At 38.8% G+C, this 25,321-nt stretch overlaps 3 protein-coding genes across 3 annotated transcripts; 2 read left to right on the top strand and 1 right to left on the bottom strand.

Annotated features, from left to right (window-relative positions):
* The first annotated feature begins 1,853 nt into the window (after positions 1-1,853).
* Positions 1,854-3,174, top strand: LOC103149895 (mesoderm posterior protein 1-like). The gene is made up of 2 exons (XM_007569260.2): positions 1,854-2,893; positions 2,993-3,174. The coding sequence occupies exons 1-2, from the start codon at positions 2,177-2,179 to the stop codon at positions 3,044-3,046; spliced, it is 771 nt and encodes a 256-aa protein (XP_007569322.1). The 5' UTR covers positions 1,854-2,176; the 3' UTR covers positions 3,047-3,174.
* A 4,839-nt stretch (positions 3,175-8,013) lies between these two features.
* LOC103149894 (mesoderm posterior protein 1-like) lies at positions 8,014-8,989 on the top strand. Its single transcript, XM_007569259.2, has 2 exons — positions 8,014-8,815; positions 8,903-8,989. Exons 1-2 carry the CDS (start codon positions 8,168-8,170, stop codon positions 8,987-8,989), a joined length of 735 nt encoding a protein of 244 aa, XP_007569321.1. The 5' UTR covers positions 8,014-8,167.
* A 1,469-nt stretch (positions 8,990-10,458) lies between these two features.
* Positions 10,459-19,913, bottom strand: LOC103149872 (aminopeptidase Ey-like). Its single transcript, XM_007569228.2, has 20 exons — positions 19,287-19,913; positions 17,498-17,640; positions 17,160-17,299; positions 16,152-16,278; positions 15,882-16,036; positions 15,693-15,806; positions 15,466-15,609; positions 15,273-15,338; positions 15,131-15,196; positions 14,605-14,777; positions 14,416-14,492; positions 14,162-14,295; positions 14,025-14,080; positions 13,771-13,918; positions 13,551-13,642; positions 11,865-11,975; positions 11,549-11,716; positions 11,242-11,382; positions 10,938-11,019; positions 10,459-10,801 (listed from the first exon to the last, which is right to left on the bottom strand). The coding sequence occupies exons 1-20, from the start codon at positions 19,868-19,870 to the stop codon at positions 10,646-10,648; spliced, it is 2,877 nt and encodes a 958-aa protein (XP_007569290.1). The 5' UTR covers positions 19,871-19,913; the 3' UTR covers positions 10,459-10,645.
* Positions 19,914-25,321: the final 5,408 nt, after the last annotated feature.

Genomic DNA, 25,321 nt, shown 5'->3' with positions numbered 1-25,321 from the left:
TATTCATTTTAATTCTTGTATTTTGAGACCTCTGGGGCAGCCAAAGAAACTGATATTTATGGATTTATGCATGCGCATAAATCCAAACCAGGACTTCAGTTCTCAGTAAATTGCCAAAAAGAGTTAATCTCGGCAGATTTATTTTAAAAAGGTGAAACAGCAAATGAAAGGACTGTGCTTTCAGAAGTGGAGATTCATTAAAATATTCAGTTTTTCTAGAAATTTGCATACCACCTAAAAATATGGGCATTTCTTTTGAAAAAAAAAAAAAAAAAAAACCTTTTCACTCCCTTTACAGACAGACATCTCATTTCAGAGCTTTTGTTTTGCTTCAACTGTGCTTCAACACAACTGTTGCAACGATTCAAAGTTAAAGTTACTACTGGTGTGTCTTCTATTTATAAAAATGTAATCCTACTAGGAGCTTATCTCAGTCAAGACGAGTGGGAAGACGGGGACAGAGCAGGGTTACCAGTCCAGAGCTCCTGCTTCTCACCACTAAGGTGTGAAGTGACGCCTCCAGACTCATCAGTTCTCAGCAGTGTGAAACCTTCACACCTTTGCCTTAATTAGATCATTTTAGGCTTCATTAACCCTCATCATATTTGTATTTACATTTTCAATCATTTATTGCATCCATTTAAAGCCAAGAAGGACAAAACAGGAGGTCAGAAGTGTGAGGTTCACCTTCATTTTTGAGCTCATATCAGTGTTGCACTGACGATGATGATGCTGATGCTGTTGCTACTGCTGGTAAAAAAAAAAAAAAATGGTGGGATGTAAATTGCAGAAGATCATCAGATTAAGGAGATGGTGTCAGGGTCAAATTTGGGAGGTCAAAGGCAGGGAAATGTTGATCTTTTATCTCCCCAGCATGCTGGCAGATTTAAATTTACAGCTTGTGAGGAATATGTGCTTTACTTTATTCGTTAACGTAGTATGGTCTCTGTTGTAGCCGCAAGTGGCGATCGCAAGAAAAGAATTAAAGCAAATGTGCTCGAAATCTGTTTAACTTTAATCAGCTGGAGGTGAATAAATCTGCATGTGCATCATCACTTTAGCTTAAATGTTTTACCTTCTGGATGCTTTTAACAAGTGCAGCATCTGTTTTCTGCAGATTCTGCCTCAAACCTTTTGTAAAATGAAAATGTTTATGTAGCTCCATGTTGTGTCCAGTTCATTTGCTCTCTAGCTCATGCTGGGAACACAGAAACTAACTTCTTTGCATGGAAACATAGCAACATCTGAAGCCAAATGGGATCTTGGTGATGCTACAAGCTCAGATCACCAGTTTTGTTTTGTTAACTTTTTTTTTTTAGAGAATTGCTTGCAAATCCATCTGTGTTACAACTGAAGTCCAGATTGAAGTTGATATAAAGATTTGTGGAAAAACTTAAAAACTTTTCATAAGTATTTTCCATGCAGTCTGACTTGTCATGAGCTGTTTCGCAATGAAGATGAATCACAGTTTCTAGATGTGCAACACTGGCAGCATCACGCATCAAAAACTTGCAGAGCTGCACTGAAAGACAACTGTACAAAATAAATGGGTGAATATGAATAAATACCACAGATTTTTAAAAAGAACTGAAAACTATTCATCCTTTTTTCCCCCACGTCACATTTGTGTTTTGTGCTCTAAACTAACTAAATGCTGAACTGGAAAACATAAAAGCACAAAACGTGAAAAGTGTAAGACATATCAATACGTTTGCAAGGCAATGTACTCAGGAAAAATGTTTTTTCCTGAGTACATTTCCAACTGTTCCAAAATGAACAAAGTAGAAGATGATTCACAAACAAGCCGCTGAACATGTGCAGAATGCATCGGGTGGCCTGGTGAGACAAAACCCAGAAAAAGTAAAAATGTTTGTTGTTTTCAGCAGGAGTCAAAATTCACACTTCCACTCCTGGAGCTGGACTTTCCCAGAGCAGAGAGAGAGAGAGACTGGAGCTGAAGGTGAGGCACTGTGAGAGGGTCCCACTGCTGGAGCGTGTGTGTGTGTGTGTGTGTGTGCTCAGGGGCAGTGGCCTCTGCCTTAGACAGCAAGTAGTCAGAATCTGCAGAGGTGTCACTTCACACCTCTGCGGCCTGGCCCGGACTTATAAACCAGTGGAGGAGAGCGGAGCAGCACTCACAGCTTCCCAGTTCTTCCAGTCAGACCACTTTAACAACATGGATACCTCCTCTGTCCCTCTGCTCGGCTACAACCTGCAGTACCAGTGGTCCTCTGACACGGACCTTTCCAGCATTTCGTCACCAGAGACCCTCTCACCTGTCCTGTCCATGGACTCCAGCTTCTCCCCTAACTACCAGCAGCCTCCACAGTCCACTCCCAAAGCAGCCAAGTGCCTCAAGTCCTCACCTTGCTCCCCACCTGGACGAGGCCGGAAGACGGGTCGGAGCACCCGGATTCGCAGCAAGCAGAGGGAGAGCGCCAGTGAGAAGGAGAAGCTGAGGATGAGGGATCTGACCAAAGCTCTCCACCACCTCAGGTCCTACCTCCCGCCTTCAGTCGCACCTGTCGGGCAGACCCTGACGAAGATAGAGACGCTCCGTCTCACCATCCGCTACATCTCCCACCTGTCAGCACAGCTGGGCCTGAGTGAGGAGGTGCTATTTCAGAGGAGGGAACAAGTGGACACCTCAGCCAGCGGCACGTCCTCTCCTGACCTCATTAGCTACTTTCAAAACTCCTCCGCAGGAGGAGAACACGTGCAGAGCCAGAACCCGTTCCAAGGCCTGTGTCACAGCCAGAACAGACCACTGCATCCTGGGCACTGTAGTTTTGGAGTGAATCAGCTGAGAACGCAGTACGCTGAAGGCCCTCAGGGAGACGTGAGCGTGGATGCAGCTCTGCGGTCACCTCCAGCATCCCAACCCTCTTGTCAGGTTTGTCAACATTTACTCATTCACATCACCGTTTGGTTTAACGCAACAACATGTTTTGTTCATCCTAACACATTCACTCCTTGTCCTTTTTTCAAACAGATGTGTGGTAAAGACTTCTGCATCCCACTTGTTCCAAGAGACTACTGGGGCTGACCTCTCAGTGACCACAGACCTAAATCCCTTCGGTGATTTCATTGCGTCATTGTGAATCCAGTAACTTATTTTGAATATACGCTTTTCTACATTTTATTTATTTTTTCCTAGTAAATATGCCTTGTAAATATATGTCTAACAGCTATTTTTTTTATATTTCCCTATGTCTCTATTTATAATAAACAGTTGAAATACATTGTCATCTTTCTCAGTTTCTGGTATACAGGTTGGACCGAAGAGAACACTTGGCATCACTAAACTAAGATAAAAACCACGTAACTCAGGGTTGTCCAAACTTTTGTCACATGGGCCAAAATTATCAGTAATGTCTGCATCAATGTTGAATCTGTTAGCATTATTAAAGATAGCCAGTTTGCAATTTCTTTAGGACTATGAAACAGAAATTTACAAAGAAAAAAGAAATGAAAATCTACCTAAAAATACAAAAGAAACATGAACAGGATTTGGATCATTTTTCTCTGAAAACACCTGCTGTATTTGGACAAGTTTAAAATTAAATTCAGATATGGGTCCAAATCTAACGTAGATCTTTACTCTAAGGTCTGCTTTAGAGTAAAAGTCACTAGGTCATGAAGTCATATTTACTTTTATTCTCAGAAAATTCAACAGGGTTGGTTATTTAAGACAAATATTTTGTGTTATTCTAACTTTTGTTTTTCTTATTATTTTGTCCTAAGTAAAAATAAAATAATCACAATCTCTGTCAACGCCTTTGACAGAGCTGTAATTCATTAATGGCCAAATTGGTCCCATTAATGAATTACAGCTGGGAGCTATAGAAAAAACAATTAAGGGTCTACAAATGGCTCCTTCGGATACCCAGGCATAAAATAACACAAAAATAATGTTGGACTAGAGTAAAATTCAGCATAATTGACAGCAGAACCCTCCATAAGTTAGTATGCAGCATTTGATTATTAAACAAAAAGAAAAACTGGCGTGTTAGTTGCTGAGACAGGATCAGGTTGGTTAGATTATCTACTTGTCAGTCTTCAAGTCTTGCAACAGATTTTCAATTCTATTTAGGTCTGAACTTTGAATGGGCCATTGTAGAATTATGTTTTGTTGTAATCCAGAGGTCTCAAACTCTTCTACTCCAGTAAAAAAACACTATCCACCTCACTTATCTGTCCATCTGGCTCATGTTCTCTCCATCTTCGACCCAGAAGGTCGTCGGCTGAGTTCCAGTCGCAGCAAGGCGGCCTCTAGTTGGATCTAATGTGCACTGAGGACCTGCGTTTGAGTTGGTTTACCTTCCAGCGGCCCACAAATGACTCATCCTCAGCATGCGATCATGTTCCTGCTGATAATATAATTATTTAATTCAGGTGAAACAAAGGCACATTTCAAAGTTCAACTGTGGCTACCTATAAAATTAAAAACTTCTGCAGGCTTCAACTGGTTTTCTTTCAGAATATCATTTTATTTTTGCTCCATCTATCTTCCTATCAACTTTAACCTGCTTCACAATCACAACTGAAAAAAAAACAAAACAAAAAAAAAACATCACCATATAATTATGCAGCCTTCACCATGTTTCGCTATTCAGATGGCATTCAGTTCAGCGGTGTTAGCTTTCTGATACCCAAAGTGTTTAGCTCATATCCTAAAATGTTGATTTTCCTTTTGTTTCTCTTACATAATTTGAGTCCAACTGCAAAGAGGACTTCTTTGATTTATTTTTCTATCTTGGGACTCAGCTCCTGAGTAGATGACTGATATTGTCTTGTCAGTCATCTGTGAGGAACAGAATTGTGAAAGTCACAACATATGAAAGTTGTGACTTTCCCGTCTTTGGGGAAACCTCATGTCAAGATGCTTGAATATTTATTCCCCATTTGGCCACTAGATGGCAGTTTAAGGTCATAAGTAATTGTAAAATGATGCACTAAACTCCTGTTTTAAGTCAATTTACTGTATCCCACAGCAACAAAATATTAAAATAAATGTTTCCTTTGTGCTGCTAAACTGTGCTTTCCTTACATGTGTTAAGGAAAGTACAGAACTTTCTATATTTTGTCTATGAAAAACACAAAGATGTGTGTTTTTCATAACACGTTTCACCAACACAAAGATTTGAATGAAGCAAGTTTAAGAATTACATTCTTAAACCCTTTTATTTCCTCCTGTCACACCAAGCACAAAAATAACAAACTCAGAAGAACTACCACAAAAAGAAAACTGCATCTTTGTGGATAAAGGCGATTACTGAGCTAATTTCAGGTTAAGTTGTCTTTTTTTAGACTCAACAAGGGTTCACCCCTAAAGTTTATGATTCTTTCTTACTCCTGAAGGATTTATAGGTCAACATTAAGTGGCTTGCAACTAATTACTCTGGCCAATAACTTAAAAAGTACTTCAAATCTTTTCAGTGCTGTGCTGCACTCTGCTACATGACCAAAGACGGTGTTCGCCATGACATGATCTATCACTAAAATCCTATTTTATCATGGGTATATTACTAAAATATTTGAATTTCTTAGGTAGATTTTTAGATTTTAATTAGGTTTGGCTCAGAAACACCAAAACTAAAAGAAATAAATACGTAAGCCATATATTACTCTGTGTGTAGTGATTCTTGCTCTTGCTACCTTTGAAGGATTTTTCCAGAAATGCGATCTGCCTGATTCAGAAATGCATAATTATGTTAGTGTTTCTATTTAGATTCTGGAAGTCCTCCTTCTAAAGGGAATGTAAAGAAATTTGCAGAACAGAGTGATTGCTGTTAGTGTTTATCTAGTTTATTTAGGGTTGCTTTGTTAATGAGGCATTGCAAACAGCGAGATCCTTGGCTCCGCTAAGTCTAGACTCAAATTCTCTCTCCCTTCTCTGACCTCCCGCCTCGATCGCTCGCTAAAACCAGAGGGGTCTTTAATATTCATCAAGAGAGTGGATCTGCATATCAGCCCGGGAGAATTAGACCCGGTGTTTGATTTGCCACGTACACACGGCTCATTTGACTTGCGAGCAACCCACCAAAAGACTAACATACACACTTAAGTCTGTCATCACAGCAAAGCTAATAAACTCTCTGCTCAAAGTAAACAATGTCAGGAATAATGTAGATTAGGATACTTGGAATCCTCCACCTGAGAAGACAAAAAGAAAGATAGTTGTAATTATTCTGAAATTGAATGCAGGTTTATTGCTGATGTTTTTTTTGTTGTTTTTTTTTTAGTTTCAGGTTGTTGATTTTTTTTCAGATAACCTATGACTAACAGAGTAAATAATTAATCTACAAAGAATACCCTTCTGAATGTTTTTACACCCACTGAAATGTTTCACATTTTATTGCACAGCCACAAAAATCTGAAATGTGTGATGTGTAGTATTGCCATTAATTTTTTTTTTATTTTTGAATCAAGGATTGAACAGTTTCAGGAGATGCTTCTGATATTGTTTCATAACTTACCCCTGCTTTGAAGTCCTACAAGAGGTTAAACCTGACATTTAATTCAATGTTTAATAAGACAAACTACCCAAGATTCCCGAACGTTACGTTTTATCGAGTCCTCTTTTTCCTTTAAATGTTCATTTGCATTTAGATGTCTGTTTTTCTTGTGTCAGTGTGGCGGTGTAAAGCGGTGCAGCACCAGTTCACACCTCTTACCAGGAGACAAATGTAACACAGCAGTTTGTGGGAAAGCAACTTGGGACTCAGCTCCACAGAAGAAGTGAAAACAAATCCCGTCAAAAGGACATCGCTGGACACAAAGTGTTTGTCGAGCATTTGTAAAGCTCATCTCTAATCTTTTCCCATCTGTACTGCAGCATTTGTTCATTCCAATTAAAATGATTGTTTTTCTCTTGATCTGTTCGGGATGCATGTCACGTTAAATGTGGCTAAAGTTTTTGAAAGCTTTGTGTTTATTTTATATGTTGCAGAAAATGACGATTTGAACTGGAGTTTGCAGACTCTTTAAGTTCATGATGCTAAGTTCACAGTGACTGCTTTACAGTTTTGTTTCAATGTTTCATATATCATTAAGATGTTAGAGACAAACTGATTTATTGCAAGGGTTAATTTCTGTTGATTTGGATGACAATGGCACAGAAATAACGAAAATCCAAAACTTTGCTTCTACAAAAATCAAATAAAATTACACTGAAGCTACATAAACCTTATCTTAGGGGTTATTTTAGGGTTTGGATAACAAAGGGATTCAATATATGACTTGCTGGAAAAACTGGTTGTTAAAGCATAGCAGGGGTGCAAGGTTCAGTTCAAGAGTTAGAGAAAGATTTACAAAGTATGAACTGCAACTGGGGTCGATACTTTCTTTTGGAGACTGGCATTTCATACTTTGTGGATATTTACCGGCAATTAAACAGCAATTAAATACCTGAGATTAGCCAGTGTTTTCATGGTGTTGCATATTGAGGCTTTAAATTGAATATTTGTCTAAAGACTTGTTGCATCTTTTCCATCCAGGTTCTGAGGCCTGAGGCCAGCTGCTGGCCAAATAGCTAAAGGTGCTAATCATTCACACCTCCCAGCTGACATGGCACACTTATTCTGACCCGCTCTAAAAGGAGTAAAATGACAGGAAAGACCAAGACCAAAGCATTCATTAAGAAATATAAAGCAAGTTTTTCCTTAACAACATTTATACGCGACAGATAATGGGCCTACAAGCTTAATATTTCATTCAGACAAGCATTTACTCAGCATACAATGATTCAGAGGAACTTTAAAAAAACAGTATTTTGACTTTTTTTGTTGCAAATCATTCCAGGGCTTCAATGAATCGCTGAAGTTCTAACATTAATCTCAGGCTTAAGGCCAGGCATGTGGCCCCTACATGATAGTGTTATTTTCAAACACCTGCAGAAGCATGATGCTCACACTAGAAGAGCCACATCACACCTTGTTCTGGAGCATGCCAGTTTCCCATGGGACCCCCTGGCCAAGGTGTCATCCCTGCTCCCAGAGCTCCTCAGTGGCTCCCAAAAGGTGACGCTTCGCACCCCTCACCACATATATTGAGCAGCCTCCTTCTCTCTTCTCAATATCCAGAGCATCCTTCAGCAGAAACCCACTGACAGGCCAGCACCACAGCGTCAACCCACAACGGGACCAGTGATACTTCAGCAGCGACTATGGAAATGTCCTACTGTTCTGCTCTCCATCTTCAGGAGAACTCCTTGTTCTTTGATTATGATCTTCTTCTAGAAAAGTCTCCAGCTTGTGATCCATCCTCAGATCCTGGCTATGTCAGTGCAGGCAGCAGCCTCTCTCCTACCTCCTCTGTGGAAACGTTTTGCTTTTCCCCGGTCTCCCTTCAGGCCTTAGGAAAGGAGCAACATGCCTTGAACTGCTTCCTCTTCAGCAGCACATTGGAGCCTCAACCATCCCAACAGTCGGAGACCGTCCTCAGCTCCAGGCCTTCCTCTTCAGCTACCGTCCCCATGAAGAAGTCCAGGTCCAAGTATCCAAGTAAAAAGCGGCAGACTGCAAGCGAGAGGGAGAAGCTGAGGATGAGGGACCTGACCAAAGCTTTGCATCACCTCAGGACATACCTTCCTCCCTCCATGGCACCAGCTGGACAGCTGACCAAGATCGAGACGCTGCGCCTCGCCATTCGATACATTTCTTATCTGTCGGAGCAGCTGGGGCTCCGCCAGGGGGTGCTGGAGCAGAGGAGATCCTCAGGCTTTGTGGAGCCGGCCCAAACACTCAGCCAGTTCCTGGATCAACCAACAGCCATGAGTACAGAGCAGCTGTCCTCTCTGCACCATTCATATCAGGTACAGTTACAGTTTCTTTTTATATAAATAAAGACACCTCTCTATTTATCTACAGTTAAAATATATTTCTTTGTCGTTTGTTTTCAGGATTTAAGTGCAGGTTACTTCGCCAGCGAGGAGTCCTGGAATCACCATGAACAATCAAAAGCTTTGGCATTCAGTGGACAGAATTGAAATGTTATCCTCAATGAGATTTGTTGCAAAAAGTAAACTAATATATGGACTGAACTTCTCAAGCTTCTAATTTTGAACAAATCATTTTCTGTGGTTTACCTACTTTTTTTGTACATAGACGTGTGTATTTATTAAGTGTCCACGCTGTGAAGAAAATAAACATTATTTATCATAAAATCCCTTGTTGCTTTAATAACTCCAAGCCCAAATGTTCAGCTACACACGCAGCACTCACACTCAGTGTTTGGCCTCTGATTCACACAAACGTAGCAGCTGTCTGTAGGATGTGTTAAACAGGTAACACTTCCCCTCTAAAGCTTTTCAGGAAAGAGTCCCACTGAGAGAGGTGACAGCTGATCTAGAGCCAGTTAACCGCCATCTTTCTCATCCTGCTTTAAACGATTTAAAATGAAGCTTTTAATGTACTACAGTCATTATATTCACTTGGCAGATGTTACACTTCACCAAATGTAAACAGAGGTATATAGTTTGTCATAGGACAGAGTTGCACAAATGCCGACACTCAATGCTTTCCTCACACCTCAGCTAAGGTGTTAAATCATGACTTACTTCTGTAGACATGCATTCCTGAGTTGCAGTTAGCACACAGTCCTCTGCTTTGCACACATAAAACTTAAATGTTTGCTAATTCTTCTTTGCAAAAAAAAAAAAAAAAAAAGTATTACATAGGGATCATTTGACCTTTGACAAACACATTTAAATATTGTGATCCAAACTATTAAAATGCAACTCTAAGTTTAGGATCACTGTTTTATTAAACCTCCCAGTTTCAAGCCTTTTTCAGTCCTTATACAAGGATTTTCCTGTTTTTATCTCTGTCCGTGTTCCTGTGAAGTCTGACAATTTTGCCTCTCTCTTTACTGAAGCGTTCCACAACCTGTGTCACCATGGAGGACGGTGTGTTTAGGACGATATTCGTTTTATAGAGCCATCCAATGCAAGGCATTGTGTAAGACTTTCTTTTTTAAAAATTGTTGATAAAGGCCAGATTTTTTTGTTTCTATTCCAGAGTAAATAATTATCTTGCCTAAAAATTCTCCCATCTGAGCTATGGAGTTATGTGGAACAGATTTTTATTTTTCTAACGTATTCCTAGTGGTATTTTCTAAAAGTTTTTTTTTTTTCTTAAATCTTCTGTTTTATTTTTTTATTCCTATTAATTTTAGTATTTTTAATATTAGAAGCAACATTATATGTCAGTGTGTGCAAATATGTCAGAACAGAGGGAGACATTTGGCTGGGGTTTAATTTCTGAAAGTGTTGTGAAACTTTCAACCACGCATTTCATTCCAAAGAAAAATAATATGATGATGCATAAATAGAATCTGTTTCAGAACATTGTAAATTTCAGCCTAAACATGTAATGAGGTGAAATATGCTTCAGGTAAGATATTAGAAAAAAAACAAATGTTGTCAAGGACACGTAAAAAAATCAGGCTTTCTCCCACCCCTGATAAAAAGCACACATATAATCAAATAAATTTATTTAATAAAATATTTTTTTTTTACCAAACGCTTCATTAAAAATATTTGATCAAAAAATATCCACAAAGTTTAAATACATGGCTGCTTTCAGGCAAAAGAAAAAAAAAAAGATTTGTAGAAAAATCTGTTGCATGATTTATCCTCTGTACACTACATTCCAGATGTTTGACTGCTCAACCAATCAGACAGTGGTTTCTTGTTTAGGGCCACCCATTTCATGTTGGCCTTGGTTCTCTCCAGCACTGGATCAAATATCCCAGCTGCTGAGCCAAGAATTGCTTCAACCTCTTTTTTGAAAAGCTCCAACTATAGAAGAGAGGGTGGGAAAACCAAAGTCATTTCCACGTACCATCAAAAAAGGATTTTTTTTTTTTTAAGAAACAGCGTCACCACCTTTAATTCAATTATAAGGAATTTAAGAGTTTAACTATTAAATCCGTACCTGTTTGTATTCATACTCAGTAGAGAATCGTTCCGTCAGTCCATTAATAATACTTCCAATGGAAATTGTTCCTCTGCCATATCTGAAGAAAGAGAAAAAAAACAAACAGAATGGTGTCATTTCTTGGACTAACATTCAAGTTAGCAAACAAAGCTGCTTTGAGGGACACTTTAATACAAATGTTTTTATTATTATGTATTTTGCTGATTTACTTGCTGCAACAGCACATGACTAACCCCATCCAAACGAGATGGTTAGGAAACACAAGCAACTTGCAAAACCTTTGAATACTGCGAAAACTCACTCGTTTAATATGTAGAGCCAGTTGGCTCTAATAAAATCCCAAGCCAGAGGTTGGCCGACTGGGTTACGTCCAATGTAAATAAAAGTATAAGATACATCCTGCTTCCGGATCTTCTCTGGATCCAGGCAGTACTGTAGATACCTGAACAAAATAGTTTTGTTGTTAAACTAAAAACACAGAAGTCTCTCAAACCATTTCAAAATCACACAATAAGCATTGACCATGTGTGTGTGTATGTGTGTGTGTGTGTGTGTGTGTGTGGCAGAGTGAGAGAGAGAGAGGGAGAGAGAGAGAGAGAGAGACAAACCTGTTTAACAGCCAGGGCTCTTGGGTGCAGGACAGAGCATACATAAGTTTTTCTGCCTCTGAGGCAATCGTGGCGTTCTTGTACATCTCCCATGCAAAGTCCCATTGTGCTTTTCCTCCAGCTGCAATCGCATTGCAGTACACTGTGGACTTCAGGTTGGCATCGATGCTGTAAGGTTTAATAAAAACAAACCAAAACAATTCTGTAAAAATGCTTATGAATAAGGAAGGTCCAAAGGGAAATACCAAGAACTCAATGAATTGGAAGAAACATGCTGGAAATATTACAAGAGCTCCACTTTCTGAAAAGACTTTACCTGTTGACAGCAGGGTTGTTCATCCACTCTTTAAACCAGCCAGATGTAAGTTCTCTGCAGCTTTCCACTCCTGAGCTGCAGGCCAGGGAGATCGCATTGATCTGATTGTATCTGGACAGAGAAGCACAGCGAGAGACATTATAATGGTTTAATGCAGTGATTCCCAACCAGTGGTACAAGAGCACATTGCAATGGGTACGTGGAAACATTTCATATTTTATTTACCAGATGATAGGTATCAATTACTCGCCAGACACACTGTGCCCCTGTAAAAATATGTTTGGAATGACCCAAATGAAAAATAATCTAAGTTTTTTTTCATCCAGAGCAAAAATGTAACAAACAAAAACTGCATGTGGAAATGATGAGAACAAGTGGCATCAGTGCTGTGCAAGGCTCTAATGCTCCGCAATCAAAAGAGACACGGAGAGAGAGAAGACACAGACAAAGGTCGCAACACAAGAACCCGCAGAAGCAACAGCAGTTAAATATGGATAATTGGCTCGGCTGGAACATCCTGTTACTCTGGATTTAGGAGAGTTCATCAGAGTCCAAAAAAAGCAAGGAGGAGGCCAAACCTAAACCTAAGCAGCACAGTGAAAACTATAATTTGTAATTTTCCAATAAAACTCATTGAGTGTGTATGCAGTAAATTCCCACGGTTCCTTTAGCTGTTGGACAATTACTTTATGTCTCTTCAAACATAACACATTTCACATACTGACACACCAACACAAACATACTGACACATTTCAGTAACAGAGGTGTCACAGCTGTGATATAATGGATACATTTTTGATTCAGAGAAAATCTTAGGTATGAAGAGCAATTAAGAGAACACGCGGTACTGAGATGAAGTCACTAAGGGGGTAAGCTTAGGATGAGCGATACCATGTATGCAATTAAAATTAAAAAGTGCAAGTTGGGAAACGTCTGGTATTCATCTTACTGACTTCCTCCTTATTCGTCTCACTTTTTTCTTTTTCCTGGGAGCAGAATGGGAGGGAGGGTATAACAGTGAGTGTGTCTCACTTGTATATCTTGAAGAACATACACTGTTCTTTGAAGTAGAACATATAATGTTTGAAGAACGTTATGTGTTCATGAAAGCACACTGTAGATACAGACAAGGTGAATGGGAATACATGTGTCTTACTTAAATGGCATGTTCTCTTGTCATTCCCAATTTGAAAAGTAACTGTGTAAATGTGTCCCTTTGATACTTTTCACCTCAAGAACACTAGAGATCATGCATTGTGAACTGAATATTCCCAGAGACTGTGATCAACCTAAAATGTCAAGGACAGATACCAAAAATACTTTCGCTACATTTATTTTATCTGACTCTTTCAAGGGTTCCAATAACTTGATCTATTAAAAAAAGAAAAAAAAAAAACATTTCCTAACATGGGATTCATTTTCTGCCTGAAATTCCAATTAAAATTTGGACGTCTTTAATTATTTCAGTGTGAGATTTGTAACATAAATTAAAGATACATTTATATTAAGCTTTTTGCATGTCTTCACCACTGGGTTGAGTGGTAAAGACATGCAATGTATGTGCACTGTATGTGACAAAAGAGCAAGGTCTTCATGGTAAGATAAATAAATAAATAAATAAATAAATAAATAAATAAATAAATAAATAAATAAATAAATAAATAAATAAATACAAAGCATCCTTACTGATCTGTGTGCTTTTCTGGGATCTTTGTCCAATTTTCAGTGAGATCTCGGAAGTAATGAAACAAGGGGGTGACCTGTTTTTTTATGTAGGCCTGAGGGATAAAGACAAAACATAAAGATTTTGACATAATTATTTTTGTTCTGTGATGATATGAGGCATTTACATTTAATTTTCCACCTATGTTGTCTAATATCTTTAACTTCACAATATTGAACAAACCTGCATGGGTCCATACAACTCACTGCGGTCAAACATAAGAAAGAAGTAATTCAGGTTACGCCTGGCTGTCTCCCAGGGCATATATTCAACTTCTTTATTCAGGAATGTAGTCATCCTCAGAGCCAGAGTTGTCTCAATTATGTTTGCCCTGAAAATAAAAAGAAATTAAACTCCTTGTTTGTTTTTTTTCGTTTGTTTTTTTTTTTTTTTTACAGAAACTCAACTCCAATATTTTTCCAAAAGTGTGATCTCACTTTGCAAGATTAAAGGCATCATCAATAATCTGAGCCCTATTGATCACAGGAATTTCCTAGAAACAAAGAAAATGTCATGAGCAGCATATTCAGACATTAATAACAGAAACAAAGTAGCGGCACTGCACGAGTTGTACTTGATGGTTTAAGGTCAGCCTGGCAATTAGACGCTCCCAGTTTGTTTCGTCGTAGTTGACTCTATAGAAACCAGTCATGTTTACGTTGGCCACCAACCAATCAGAGGCACCAAGAACCAGGTCTGTGTTTGTGTCTAAATGAAAAAATATATATATATATTATCAATAATTATTAGTTTAATAACAATTGGTATCACCACCGTAATCTTTCTATGAGTGGCTCATAATATTTGTTGGCTTGAAATGATTCTTACCTTCCTTGTTAAGAAGCCAGTACTGCTGTTCAGAACCACCAGTCTTAATCCAGGTAACAGGGACAAACCATTCGTAGCTGGAGCCAATTTCATAAAATCACACACACAATTGAAAACAAACAGCAAATTAAGTTTTGCATAGCGCATTGTTACGTATGTGTGAATCCTCCATAAGACGCTGAATCCTACTTGAACTGTGAAGGTGTGTCCACAACAGAGTCTGGATCCAGCAGAAAGTGTTCCTGTGTGATTTTTCCAGTCTGGGTGTTGATGGTGACCACTGGGAAGCCCATTTGTAGGGTCCATCGGTTCATAATGACCTCCACAGAATGAGGCAATGCTACACCAGCTTTATCTACTGCCTAATAAAAAGAAACATTCAATGAAAAAAAAAAGAGTTGAAATTTGTTTGAGAGCAGCTGTTCAAGCCTGAAAATTATGTTTTTCTTCTTAACCTTTAAAAAAAGATAACTTATCAAGTTTTTTACATGGGGCATGGTGATTTAACCCCTTCACTTTTTATTCTTTTCCAATTTCCTGTTACACGGGGTTTGTGGAAAATTATATTTCACTTTTATTTTTTATTTATTTATTTATTTTTAGCTCTGACTGGTTGTTTACAAAATGTGCTTTGTATTTGCTTAAGTATTTCCCAAACTTTTAAGTCAAAGCTTTATTTCCAAGAAAGCTGTGCAGACACATATTGATGTCTTACCATTTGCAGGTGCTTCCAGAGGTCTTTGTAGGATGTGGTGTTATACGCAAACTCCTCTAAATATGTCTGCAGATAGATCTCTGTTATTATTAACACAATATTGAAATTATTAATGCTTTTATCTCTTATAGCCGCTACTCACGTGAAGTCCTTTAGAAAAGACCGTTTCTGTAATAAAGTCTGAGAGCATTCTGAGGACTGCTGCACCCTGCAATGAAAAAACAAAGATTTTAGTTGGAGAGCCGTGATGATGGAGTCCTCATTGTATCTTCATAAAACGCAGTGACATTAACACTGCGATAGAGTCTGTTTGGATCAGAGATGATATCGTTTACCTTGCTGTATGTGATGGAGTCAAACAGTTGATTAATCTGATCTGGTTTCAGGACTTCCTCCTCTTTGGAAGAGAGGGGGTGGGAGTAAGCTGAGGCATCCACCCTCATCACACCGACAATTTCATTAAGAACAATTAAATCTTTCTGTGAAGGAAACAAATAGATGTCAAGACAGATTTCTTCCCTTCAAGACCTTCAAGTTTTCTCATCGAAACACCCAAGCTCACCATATTCCAGTCAGGCTCAGCGTAATCAGCTCCTAGATAAGACACATAGGTGGCGAACCCTTCATTGAGCCACAAGTCGTTCCACCACCTCATGGTCACCAAGTTCCCAAACCACTGAGAGGAGAAATCTACAATAAATACATATACAGTTTAATATATTTCACTTACAAAGGGCAAGCAATACATTACCATATGAGCTAGCTCATGAGAGATGACAGTTGCCACCCACTCTTTGTCTCCATTAGACGACACTCCAGGATTGTACAGGAGAGCTGTCTCTCTGTATGTGATCAAACCCCAGTTCTCCATCGCTCCAGCGCTAAAGTCAGGAAGAGCAATCTGGTCTAAAAGCAATAACAGAATTCAGAGCAGGTCATGTTTTATTCCTCGCAAACATCTGAGCCATAGGAACATAATCAGGTAATGCAAGCAGATTGAGTAGTTTCTTTGGACCTCTACCTGACTTTTTGAGAGGGTAGGAAGAGTTGTAGTAGTTCTCAAAAAATGCCAATATGGGTCCAGTCTTCGCCAGTGCATAGTTCCCCTGGCCTTCTTCAATGGCCTTCCTGCGAGCCCAGATCCTGATCTAAGACAGGTGGAAAACAGAACTTCAGCACCATCACAAAACGCTGAAGATGTGATCTGATGTTTGAGTCCAGCAGAGGGCAGCACAACTGTATCCCTCGTTGTATTTCATTAAGTTCAATCATTTTGCTTCTACTAATGTTTTGCGTGTTCAAGGATAACATTAACAAAGAATACAGCACTTATAGTTTATGTTATGGGCATCTTTGTGTTGATGGTTCTTGAAAGTTTGACTCCTCCAGCTGCAGTCCACACCTTCATAATCACCCTCAAAATATTTCGACTGGCTCTGCTTCACAATTTCTTCAAGGCTGCAGTTATCACTGTTGCCTGTGCACCTTTTTCTATCCTTCTTCACTCATCTGATCAAGTTTCCACTGATCCGCTTGGATCCAGCGCTCCTTGTGGAGGGTGTCATTGACTGTCTGCTTGATAAATGTGCCCTAACATAAACAATTCTGCATTAAAATTCTTTTAATGTGTTATTTCATGGTGTCCTGCCCTGGTTATTGTTATGATCCTGCATCAATCTGTTTTATTAAAGATCAGGGTTCAAAGGAGATCTGAGTGTAATATTTAACTGATGTTTATTGCATTACATCCATGTTGTTTTAGCAATAATTCACTTACATACCAGCTTAATTATGTTTTTCTCATTATTTTCCGCCTTCAGAGCTCATAAGAGACCGTTTCATTGTACAAATTTAAAAGGAAAGTTACCAAGCTTCATTAACATTAATGTTAACAAGCCAAAGCCTGTTGAGATTTCAATACATATATATAAGTTTCACCCATTAAATAAAATCAAGGAATTATATTAGAATAGTTATGTTTACGATTCTGGCTGTGTTGTTTTTTTTTCTTTTCTTTTTTTATAATTACCAAGACACCTGCATCCGGATTCGTCCCAATGTATGCAAAATCACATACAACGAAAGCCAACAAGTATGTTGACATGATCTCAGTAGGTTCGAAGCTGGTCTCAATTAAGCTCTCTCCATTCACAGTGATGTTGACAGGATCTATGAAGGATCAAAAACAACAGCAGGTTCACAATCATGTGTTTCCACATGTAACAACAGGAACCGACTGTTAGTACATTGGTGTAGTTGTTAAGCAAGTCGCTGTCTACAATGAACCAGAAGGAAGAGAGCAAGTTAATTTATCTTAATGACATGTACAAAAACAGTCATTTCCAGATAAAATGGGCACAGACTTACCGTAGTTGATGGAGTTAGACAAAGCCACAGTCCCCTGAGGATGAATCAAGGTCATGTGGAAGACAGCTTTCATTGCTGGCTCATCGAAGCAGGGGAAAGCTTTTCTGGCATCTGTTGGCTGCATTTGAGTTGTTGCTACAATTCTGATAAAGCAGGAAACCCAGTCATTAATCGAACATACAGCTGAACAAAATGTGTGTATAAAACCGATTTTATACATAATTCCATTGTTTGGAATTTCCTGAAGATCATTAAATTGTTAAATGTGTATTATACGTTGAGGAATCTGTGCGCGCACTGCATCAAATTAAGGGTTTCCTAAGACGTTTAAGCCCCAGGTAGTTGATGTTGTATCCAGTGTAGATTACTGATTTTTCGTCTTGGAATGACCACTTTAAATTATCAAGAAGAAAAAGCAAGGTGCACGTTTTCACGCAAATTTCAATGACATGTAAAGGATCTTCATCTGTCTTTCCAGAATACATGATACCTCAAGCTGTTGCCATCCAGCAAGAAATCCCATTTTTTTCTGAAGCACTGACCAGTATGCACTCCATTTCTCCAACCAAATTATTGGTTGGAGAAAGGCACCACCCCCTCCATCCAGGGTTGAGCAGGTATACAAAACAAATAAATGATTAAATAAAAAAAACTTATTTTTGTATCTTTGGACACAGAACACAGTCTTTCCATACCTAAAAGGAAATGTAAATGGCCATATGTGAATATGTAACTTCTGTTTAACTATTGACTATATTGTATTTACATGGTCCATGAAGAGCTGTGAAGGTGTTCAGCTAAGCTAGGTTTATCCTGTGTTTTTACTAAACACATACAGATGCATCTCAATCAACTAAACTATCAGTAATAGAATATTTTCATTCATTTTATTCAGAACGTGACACTGGTAGAGATTTTACAAAAAGAGTATTTCAAGTATTCATTTCTGCCCATTTTGATGATTATGGCTTACAGCAAATAGAAACTCCAATATCCAGTTTCTCAGTAAAAAAAATAGAATGTTATGTAAGACCAAAAAGAGAAGGATGTTTAATACAGAAGTGACTAATACAAGACTGCTGACCTGACAGCTACGTGGTCAATAGTCACTGACACCCTCCAGAAGAAGTGAAAGCCGTAAAAGGTAAATGGGAAAGAGACAGGCTGTTGACAGAGTGCTGAATCCAAATTTGGAGGAAATTTACAAGGACTGGACTGAAGCTGCAGCCAGCTTTAGACCACCTCAGGTATCCTTATGCTTCAAGTTTCATGGAGATGCTGCTTCCCTTTTCCAGCTGGACTTGGCACCTGCCCAAACTACCTAAAGCACTAATACCTGGTTTAACTGGACAGCTTGCTTCATCTAAACCTCAGAAGGAAGTACTGTCAACAGGAAGATGAGAGATAGATAGACCCAACAGGGTAGACTAACTGGAGGCTGCTAATGGAGCAATCTGACTTCTTTAACACCTTGTCAGTCACAAGCTGAACTCTTAGCTGTAAGTGTTAGCTATCCACGTTAATAGAAATAAAGACCTAAATAGTACAGAAATAAACATTTTTAAGGATACCCTAATTTATGAAGACGTACTTGTATCTATTCGACACCCACCATTGTAAATCCCAGCACAGTCAACATATTGACTTAAAAGAAAATAATATGACTTCAGTTGCATCAAACCTGTTGTGACACATAATGCTACGCTTAAATGCATTTGTCTGAAAATCTCTTTTAAAGCACTGAGTCTTAAATCTGACCAAGTAAAAGGAAAATCATAAAACCTCCTACTTTTTCACGTTGTCTTCAAAGTATTCGCTCCTGTAGAAGCCTCCCAAGTCATCTGACAACTCTCCAACAAACTCTGTGTAGAGCTTGTAAAATTTGCCGGGCTGCAGCGGCTTGTTGAGCTGAATCACCAGGTACTGGGTGGGAGCCTCCAGCCAGGTTTTTTTCAGGGTGGGTGCTGTATCTCCATCCATGGACAGTTTGGCAAGAAATCCATCAAACTTAGTAAAGTCCAGCTTGTTGGCGTGGATGAGGATGAGATCAGTCTCGGTCACACATCTGAAAAGAACCTGGGAGTGTCCGGTGAAGACGTACAGACCATCAGTGTTGGGCGTCAGCCGGGGCCGCAAGGTGATGTTATAGCGGACAGGAGAGAGGGTTTTCGGAAGTCTGTAGTAGTCCCAGGGCTCTTTGGGTCCAGATGGTGTGGTTGTACTGGGTCCAGCAGTGGTTGGAAGTAACTCAACATTCTTCGACTTCTCCTGAGCATACAACACTGAGAGGCCAATGATGACTGCTAAAGCTCCAGCAGCTCCAACCAGACAGACTGCTGCCACCGTTTTGCTGATGTAGAATCCACCCGCCATGTCTCCAGCACAGATGAGGAACAACACAGAAGGATGACAGTTACTCTATTTATGTCCTGCCTTTTAGAATCCAACCCAAAAGAGTTAATCATTGATACCGTGGGCAGGAGACTCTGCTGAAAGTGCAAAAACATTTAGATTCGAAATGTTCTAATGATGAGAGCAAAGTCCTGTCCGGACTGTAAACTTCCCGAACAGAGGCTTAAGATAGTGGTAAATAAAGTTTTAAAAGCTGGACTATAAAGATGCACTAGTTAAATTCCTGTTTATGCTCCATCGTGAGTTCTGTGGTGGATCATTTGCAGCAGATCTCTGTCTGTCCTGGTATGTATGAACACAGCTTTTATGTTTCCGGTGTGACTGGATGTGGCTGTTTAATCGTTAAGAGGGCTGGAGCGGCATCACAGAGGATAGTAAAATCAAGTTAAAAGAGTCTAAACTTTTATGTTTTTTGTCACTCAGCTTTAATCTCATTTTGAAAGAGAGATGTGTACAAAACAAATTCAGTGTATGAAAAGGCTCCAACAGTCAGTCTATTAATGCTACTGCTTTCAATTGCCTTGATTCTCTGGGTGATAAGGCACTGCGAAAGCTGCCTATCATTGAAAATCATTATCCATTTGGGTATAACCCCACCTGCCCAGTGAAAGAGAGTCCAGCTGGAGGTGGAAACACTCTCTATATACCCTGGATCACAACATAACAAGGTGAGGCTGTGGGTAAGAAGGATCTCCGGTCAGCCTTGAAAGAAATCTGAAGAGGCCTCAGTCTCTGCATGACAGTCTCGTGACTGGTCATAACATACCAGCTCAATGTTTGAGCAGCAGAGACGATGGTGTCCTGGAAGACACCATTAGATGCTGGCAAGCTCTGCTACTCTGCCTCTTTTGCTCTTGCTGCTCCTCATTAAATCTCTGTCTGGTCACATGGTTAGAAAGCTAATCTAAGAGACGTTAGAGTCAGCGATTTGATCCTTGCCAATTGTGATTGATGGAAGGGATGGTTTGAACTTCCCTTTTCTATCTTTTTTTTTTTTGGTGCTGCTCTGCAGTCACAAAACCTCCCTCTTAACTCCTCTTGGATTTGGGGTTCAAGTACTTTTTGTACCCTTGAGATGCTAATCATGTGCTCCAGCTGGTGTTATAGTTACGCATCATAACTGCCTGAATGTAAATCAGATGGAATAATCATCCAAAAAAACATGCCTCTAATAGAAAAAAAGAAGACTGAAATATTTTTTAGTGAATAAATCAGAAAGAATATAACCGAGCGACTCCAGCATGCTGCCACCTGGAGCTGCACAACTATCATCACAATCAAAAGACAATCTGAAGAGATTTTTATACAACGTGAAACCCAGGAAACTACTTTTTGTTACTTTATGACTTTTACTGAAGTTTGTGGTTGTAAAATGACTAAATGTCGGGAATAGAAGAGAAGATAATTCATTAATCTGGAATACTCATATACTTGTAGAATCATTCAAGCTCATAAAGATTGGGTTCAACAATCAGGATCTGGCAGGATATTTTTAATTTCATAGATTATTCTTATGGTTTCCAAAGTGGCTTTATATTTTTGATTATCTTTCTGTTTTACTCATGTCAGCTTAATTGCATGTTTTCTATAACCTTCAAGAAAAATGAAGGATGTTGTTTGCTACTTTTCTATCACATTTTTTCAACAAACCAACATGGAGAAAACTCAAAATATGCAACTCTGCTGGCTGCAGAGAGAGAGAGAGAGGGAGTTTATTTCTGTCAGTAAAATTTGGTTAATGTGGGATTGTTTCACTTCCAGGCACATAAATAAACAGTCTATCATTAATAGATATTAAGTGTGAATGAACTGTAGGTGTTCTCCCTGAGGCCCTGCTTTATTCAGTCATACACTGAGCAATGATACGCCCATAGAGACTGGATTGACTGCCTTAGTATGTTCTCTGTGAAACAATCCAAGAGTTACGCCTTATTCCTGGAAATAACTTTTTTTGTTTTGTTTTGTTTTTTTGTTTTTTTTTGCTGTCAGTAAAGACTTTTTCATGCAGTCTCTCCACTGGGAGTGCTAAACGACTGAAATCTGGCTCAAATGCAAAATGCAACATGAATGATGGAGTGTTACTATTTTGCTAATAATAACAACTATTCCTTCTTACCACCTGTTAGTTAAGTGAAATAAATAGGCAACTAATCATTAGCAAACATAAGTTCCATGGGATAGAAGGTGGCTATATTTTTTTTAATATTTTATATGTATTTCTTTATGTTAACAGATGAATTTTGATGGGAAATCACGCACAAAGAATCTGCCGTCATCTGGAAAAACAGTTAGGCTAACATGTTCATATCGGACCTTTCATGAATGAACATAAAAGATCAACTGAAACTTTGCAAAGCTCATAAAACATGCGACTAATAAAATTTCTGTGTAGAAGAAATAATTAAAGTTTATATCAGCAAATTAGATCATGCCAAAGTTGATAGCGCTAATTCTAAAGTTGTGAGCAAGGAAGCTTCTAAGCCTAAACACAGAAGGTGAATGGTGGTACATTCTTAACTCTGGTTGTCAAATAAAATATTTGCATGGCGCGATGTTGGACTAAATTTAAAAATATATATTACTATGTATGCATTTTGTTTCAGCTGTGGAGCTCACAAAATGGGACCGATCAGATTCTTTAATGTTTGCAGGCACTGAGAGGGTAACTCTTCCTGGAGGATCAGCCACAAAGTTGCTCCATTTAGATGGAGTCCATTTTCAGTGAAACTGTAATGCTGCACTGAGTTTTTAAAACCAAGCCCTAGAGTGGAAGTGTGAACTACTATGCAGGAACTTTTCCCCTACTAACATTAAAAAATCTATTACAAATGATCACGTTAGAGTGAATGCAGATTTTGTAACTTATGAAGAGGCACCGAGTTTATACTTCAACATTTAATTATGATCACTTCAGAGTCTAAGAGATTCACAGATGATTAACAAGTAAAGCCTGAGAGATGCTTGATTTTAGTTGATTATCTTAAATTGTTTTTTAGGGCAATTAGAATTACACCTGTGTAATTAAATGCAACAACATCAAATTTTACAGAGGTAGGATAAAATAATTTTAGGTGCCAAAATAATGCAAAGAGCAAAGCCAATAAAAGTATTTTTTGAAGTTTACTATTGTATTTTTTGTCTTAATAAGCAAGGTGAATTTGAAACACAGGAAAAACTGAAAAGGTTTTCACTGGAAGGATGAACATCATCTTTGCTTCTCAGATGAATCTGTTTTGATTTTTGCTCTTTCCAAAGGGATGTTCAACTCCCAGAAGAAAAATCTATGTAATCACAGAGGAATGCAAAAGCAGTAATTAACTCTCATTGGCAGCTTGAAAGAGATAGACTTTTTTTTTAAGGTAAAATGCTGGTTCCTCCTGTCACAGCAAAGCAACCCTTCTGACATAATCCTCAAAGCGGATTTCCGTGTGAGCGCATGGTGAGAGTTAAAAAAAACGACAGTGTCCTGTCTGAAAGAGTACCTGAATTATGTGCGCGGAAAGACATATAAAGCAACAGGAAACTAAACTATTCCATCATTTCTCAATTTAAGGCTTTTCTCAGTGGATTCAGCCACTTTTCTAACTTACCTTACAAAGTCCTTAGAAGTGCTCTGCCTGTCAGTGCCATATGGGGAAACGTTTCCCCATAATTGAACACGGACAAAACATTTACTGGCACTCATTTTGGAACTTGTTCCATCACGTCTATTGACATTTTTCAATGCATGTTATCACATGCATCTCTGTGTTTTTTCATGCTTGTTATTATTGTGAAGCACTTTGGGGGTTTTTGACTTGTGAAAGGTGCTAGTTTACTTCCTTACACTCTAACTGTGCCTAGAAGATTTTCTGTGTTGAAGGCATTGATGATACTGGCATCTTTTCATCACAAAGGTGGGACTCTATTTAATTCTAACAAATATAAATTTCTTATACTGTTTTATTATACAAAGTCTAGCCATAAATGCGCCCCCTTTCAGGAAAATGTGATGCTTGGAGTGAATTCAAGTGATACCGTACTTTCTGGAATACATTAATGTAACAGAAAACCTCAACACCTCACACAGGAAGGTTTTTGTTCAAGTGTAAACACATGTGATTTTGTACTTTTTTTTCACTTGTCTTCTTCTGATGATTCATATCAAACTGAAACAATGAGGAGAGAATACAATGATGCTTGGATTGATGTAGCTGTGTCTCCAGTTTCACTCCCATATCCTCAGGTGTTTGTAATTTTTACTGGACAAGATCCAACATGGCTGAACCCCAATAATAATAAGTTCAACATGGTTATGACTGTAGTAACCGGTTTCAATGACTTATCAGCCTCCTTTTTAATAGTCTAGAGAACTTTTAAATGTCAGGATGTCTCTCTACACCTCATTAGCTTATTACTCCAATCAAAAAAAGACTCTTGCTCGAGTATCTCATTATCATGCCCATTGAGCAACGTTTGTTATCAGCCCGTGTCATCATCTTGAACTGTGCTACGCCGAGCATTTCAGACAAGTAAAAACAAGGGAGGTTTCCTCAGTAGGCCATCCATCATTTGTTTTAAACCAGAACAGATGCTGAGCTTTTTCCAGAATAGCATAGGTTTATGTATTTCTGCGACGGAACACAGATAAGAAATACCTCAACTTCAGATGACTCTGATTGTGATCTCTAACCAACTACATAGGTTATATTTTGGTTTATTAATGAAATATCGCACTGCCACAGAAGTTAATTTTCTCAAAAGAGACATCAGAGAAGAATCTGACCTTATAAAGATCATTCAGATGAAGAAAAGTAAGCCAGGTGTGTCAAAATACTAACGGAACACTCTTGTTGATTAGACTGTATCTGTCACAGCAGTATGCCACTTACAGAGCCAAAAGATCTCCCTTTGTGAGGGAAGAATGTATAATTTGGTGGGGGACGATGAAAATGTCATTACAGGCATGGAAAAAAAAAACTTACAGGGCATCCTTTTGTAAAATTCAAATTTGACAGATGACACACCCATAAATCAAGACAAGACGGGTACCATGATGCTAATCCTTCCCTCAAAACCCCACCCTTTTTAACATGGGGTGGGGTTGGGATGGGCGTGAAAGTCCCACTCCAAATATGGAGTAATCACGCCCCCTCCTGCCACAAGGAAGTGACATAACAGCATGTGTCTATGTGGGAAGTGACATAACAGCATGTGTCTATGTGGGAAGTGACATAATAGCATGTGTCAATGTGGGAAGTGACATAACAGCATGTGTCTATGTGGGAAGTGACATAACAGCATGTGTCTATGTGGGAAGTGACATAACAGCATGTGTCAATGTGGGAAGTGACATAATAGCATGTGTCAATGTGGGAAGTGACATAACAGCATGTGTCAATGTGGGAAGTGGTGTAACTGGATGTGACGTCT

This window comes from Poecilia formosa, unplaced genomic scaffold, assembly GCF_000485575.1.
Source record: "Poecilia formosa unplaced genomic scaffold, Poecilia_formosa-5.1.2 Scaffold238, whole genome shotgun sequence".
Lineage (NCBI taxonomy): Eukaryota > Metazoa > Chordata > Actinopteri > Cyprinodontiformes > Poeciliidae > Poecilia > Poecilia formosa.
Note: the sequence above shows the minus strand (reverse complement) of the source record. Positions and strands in the feature narration are given on the sequence as shown.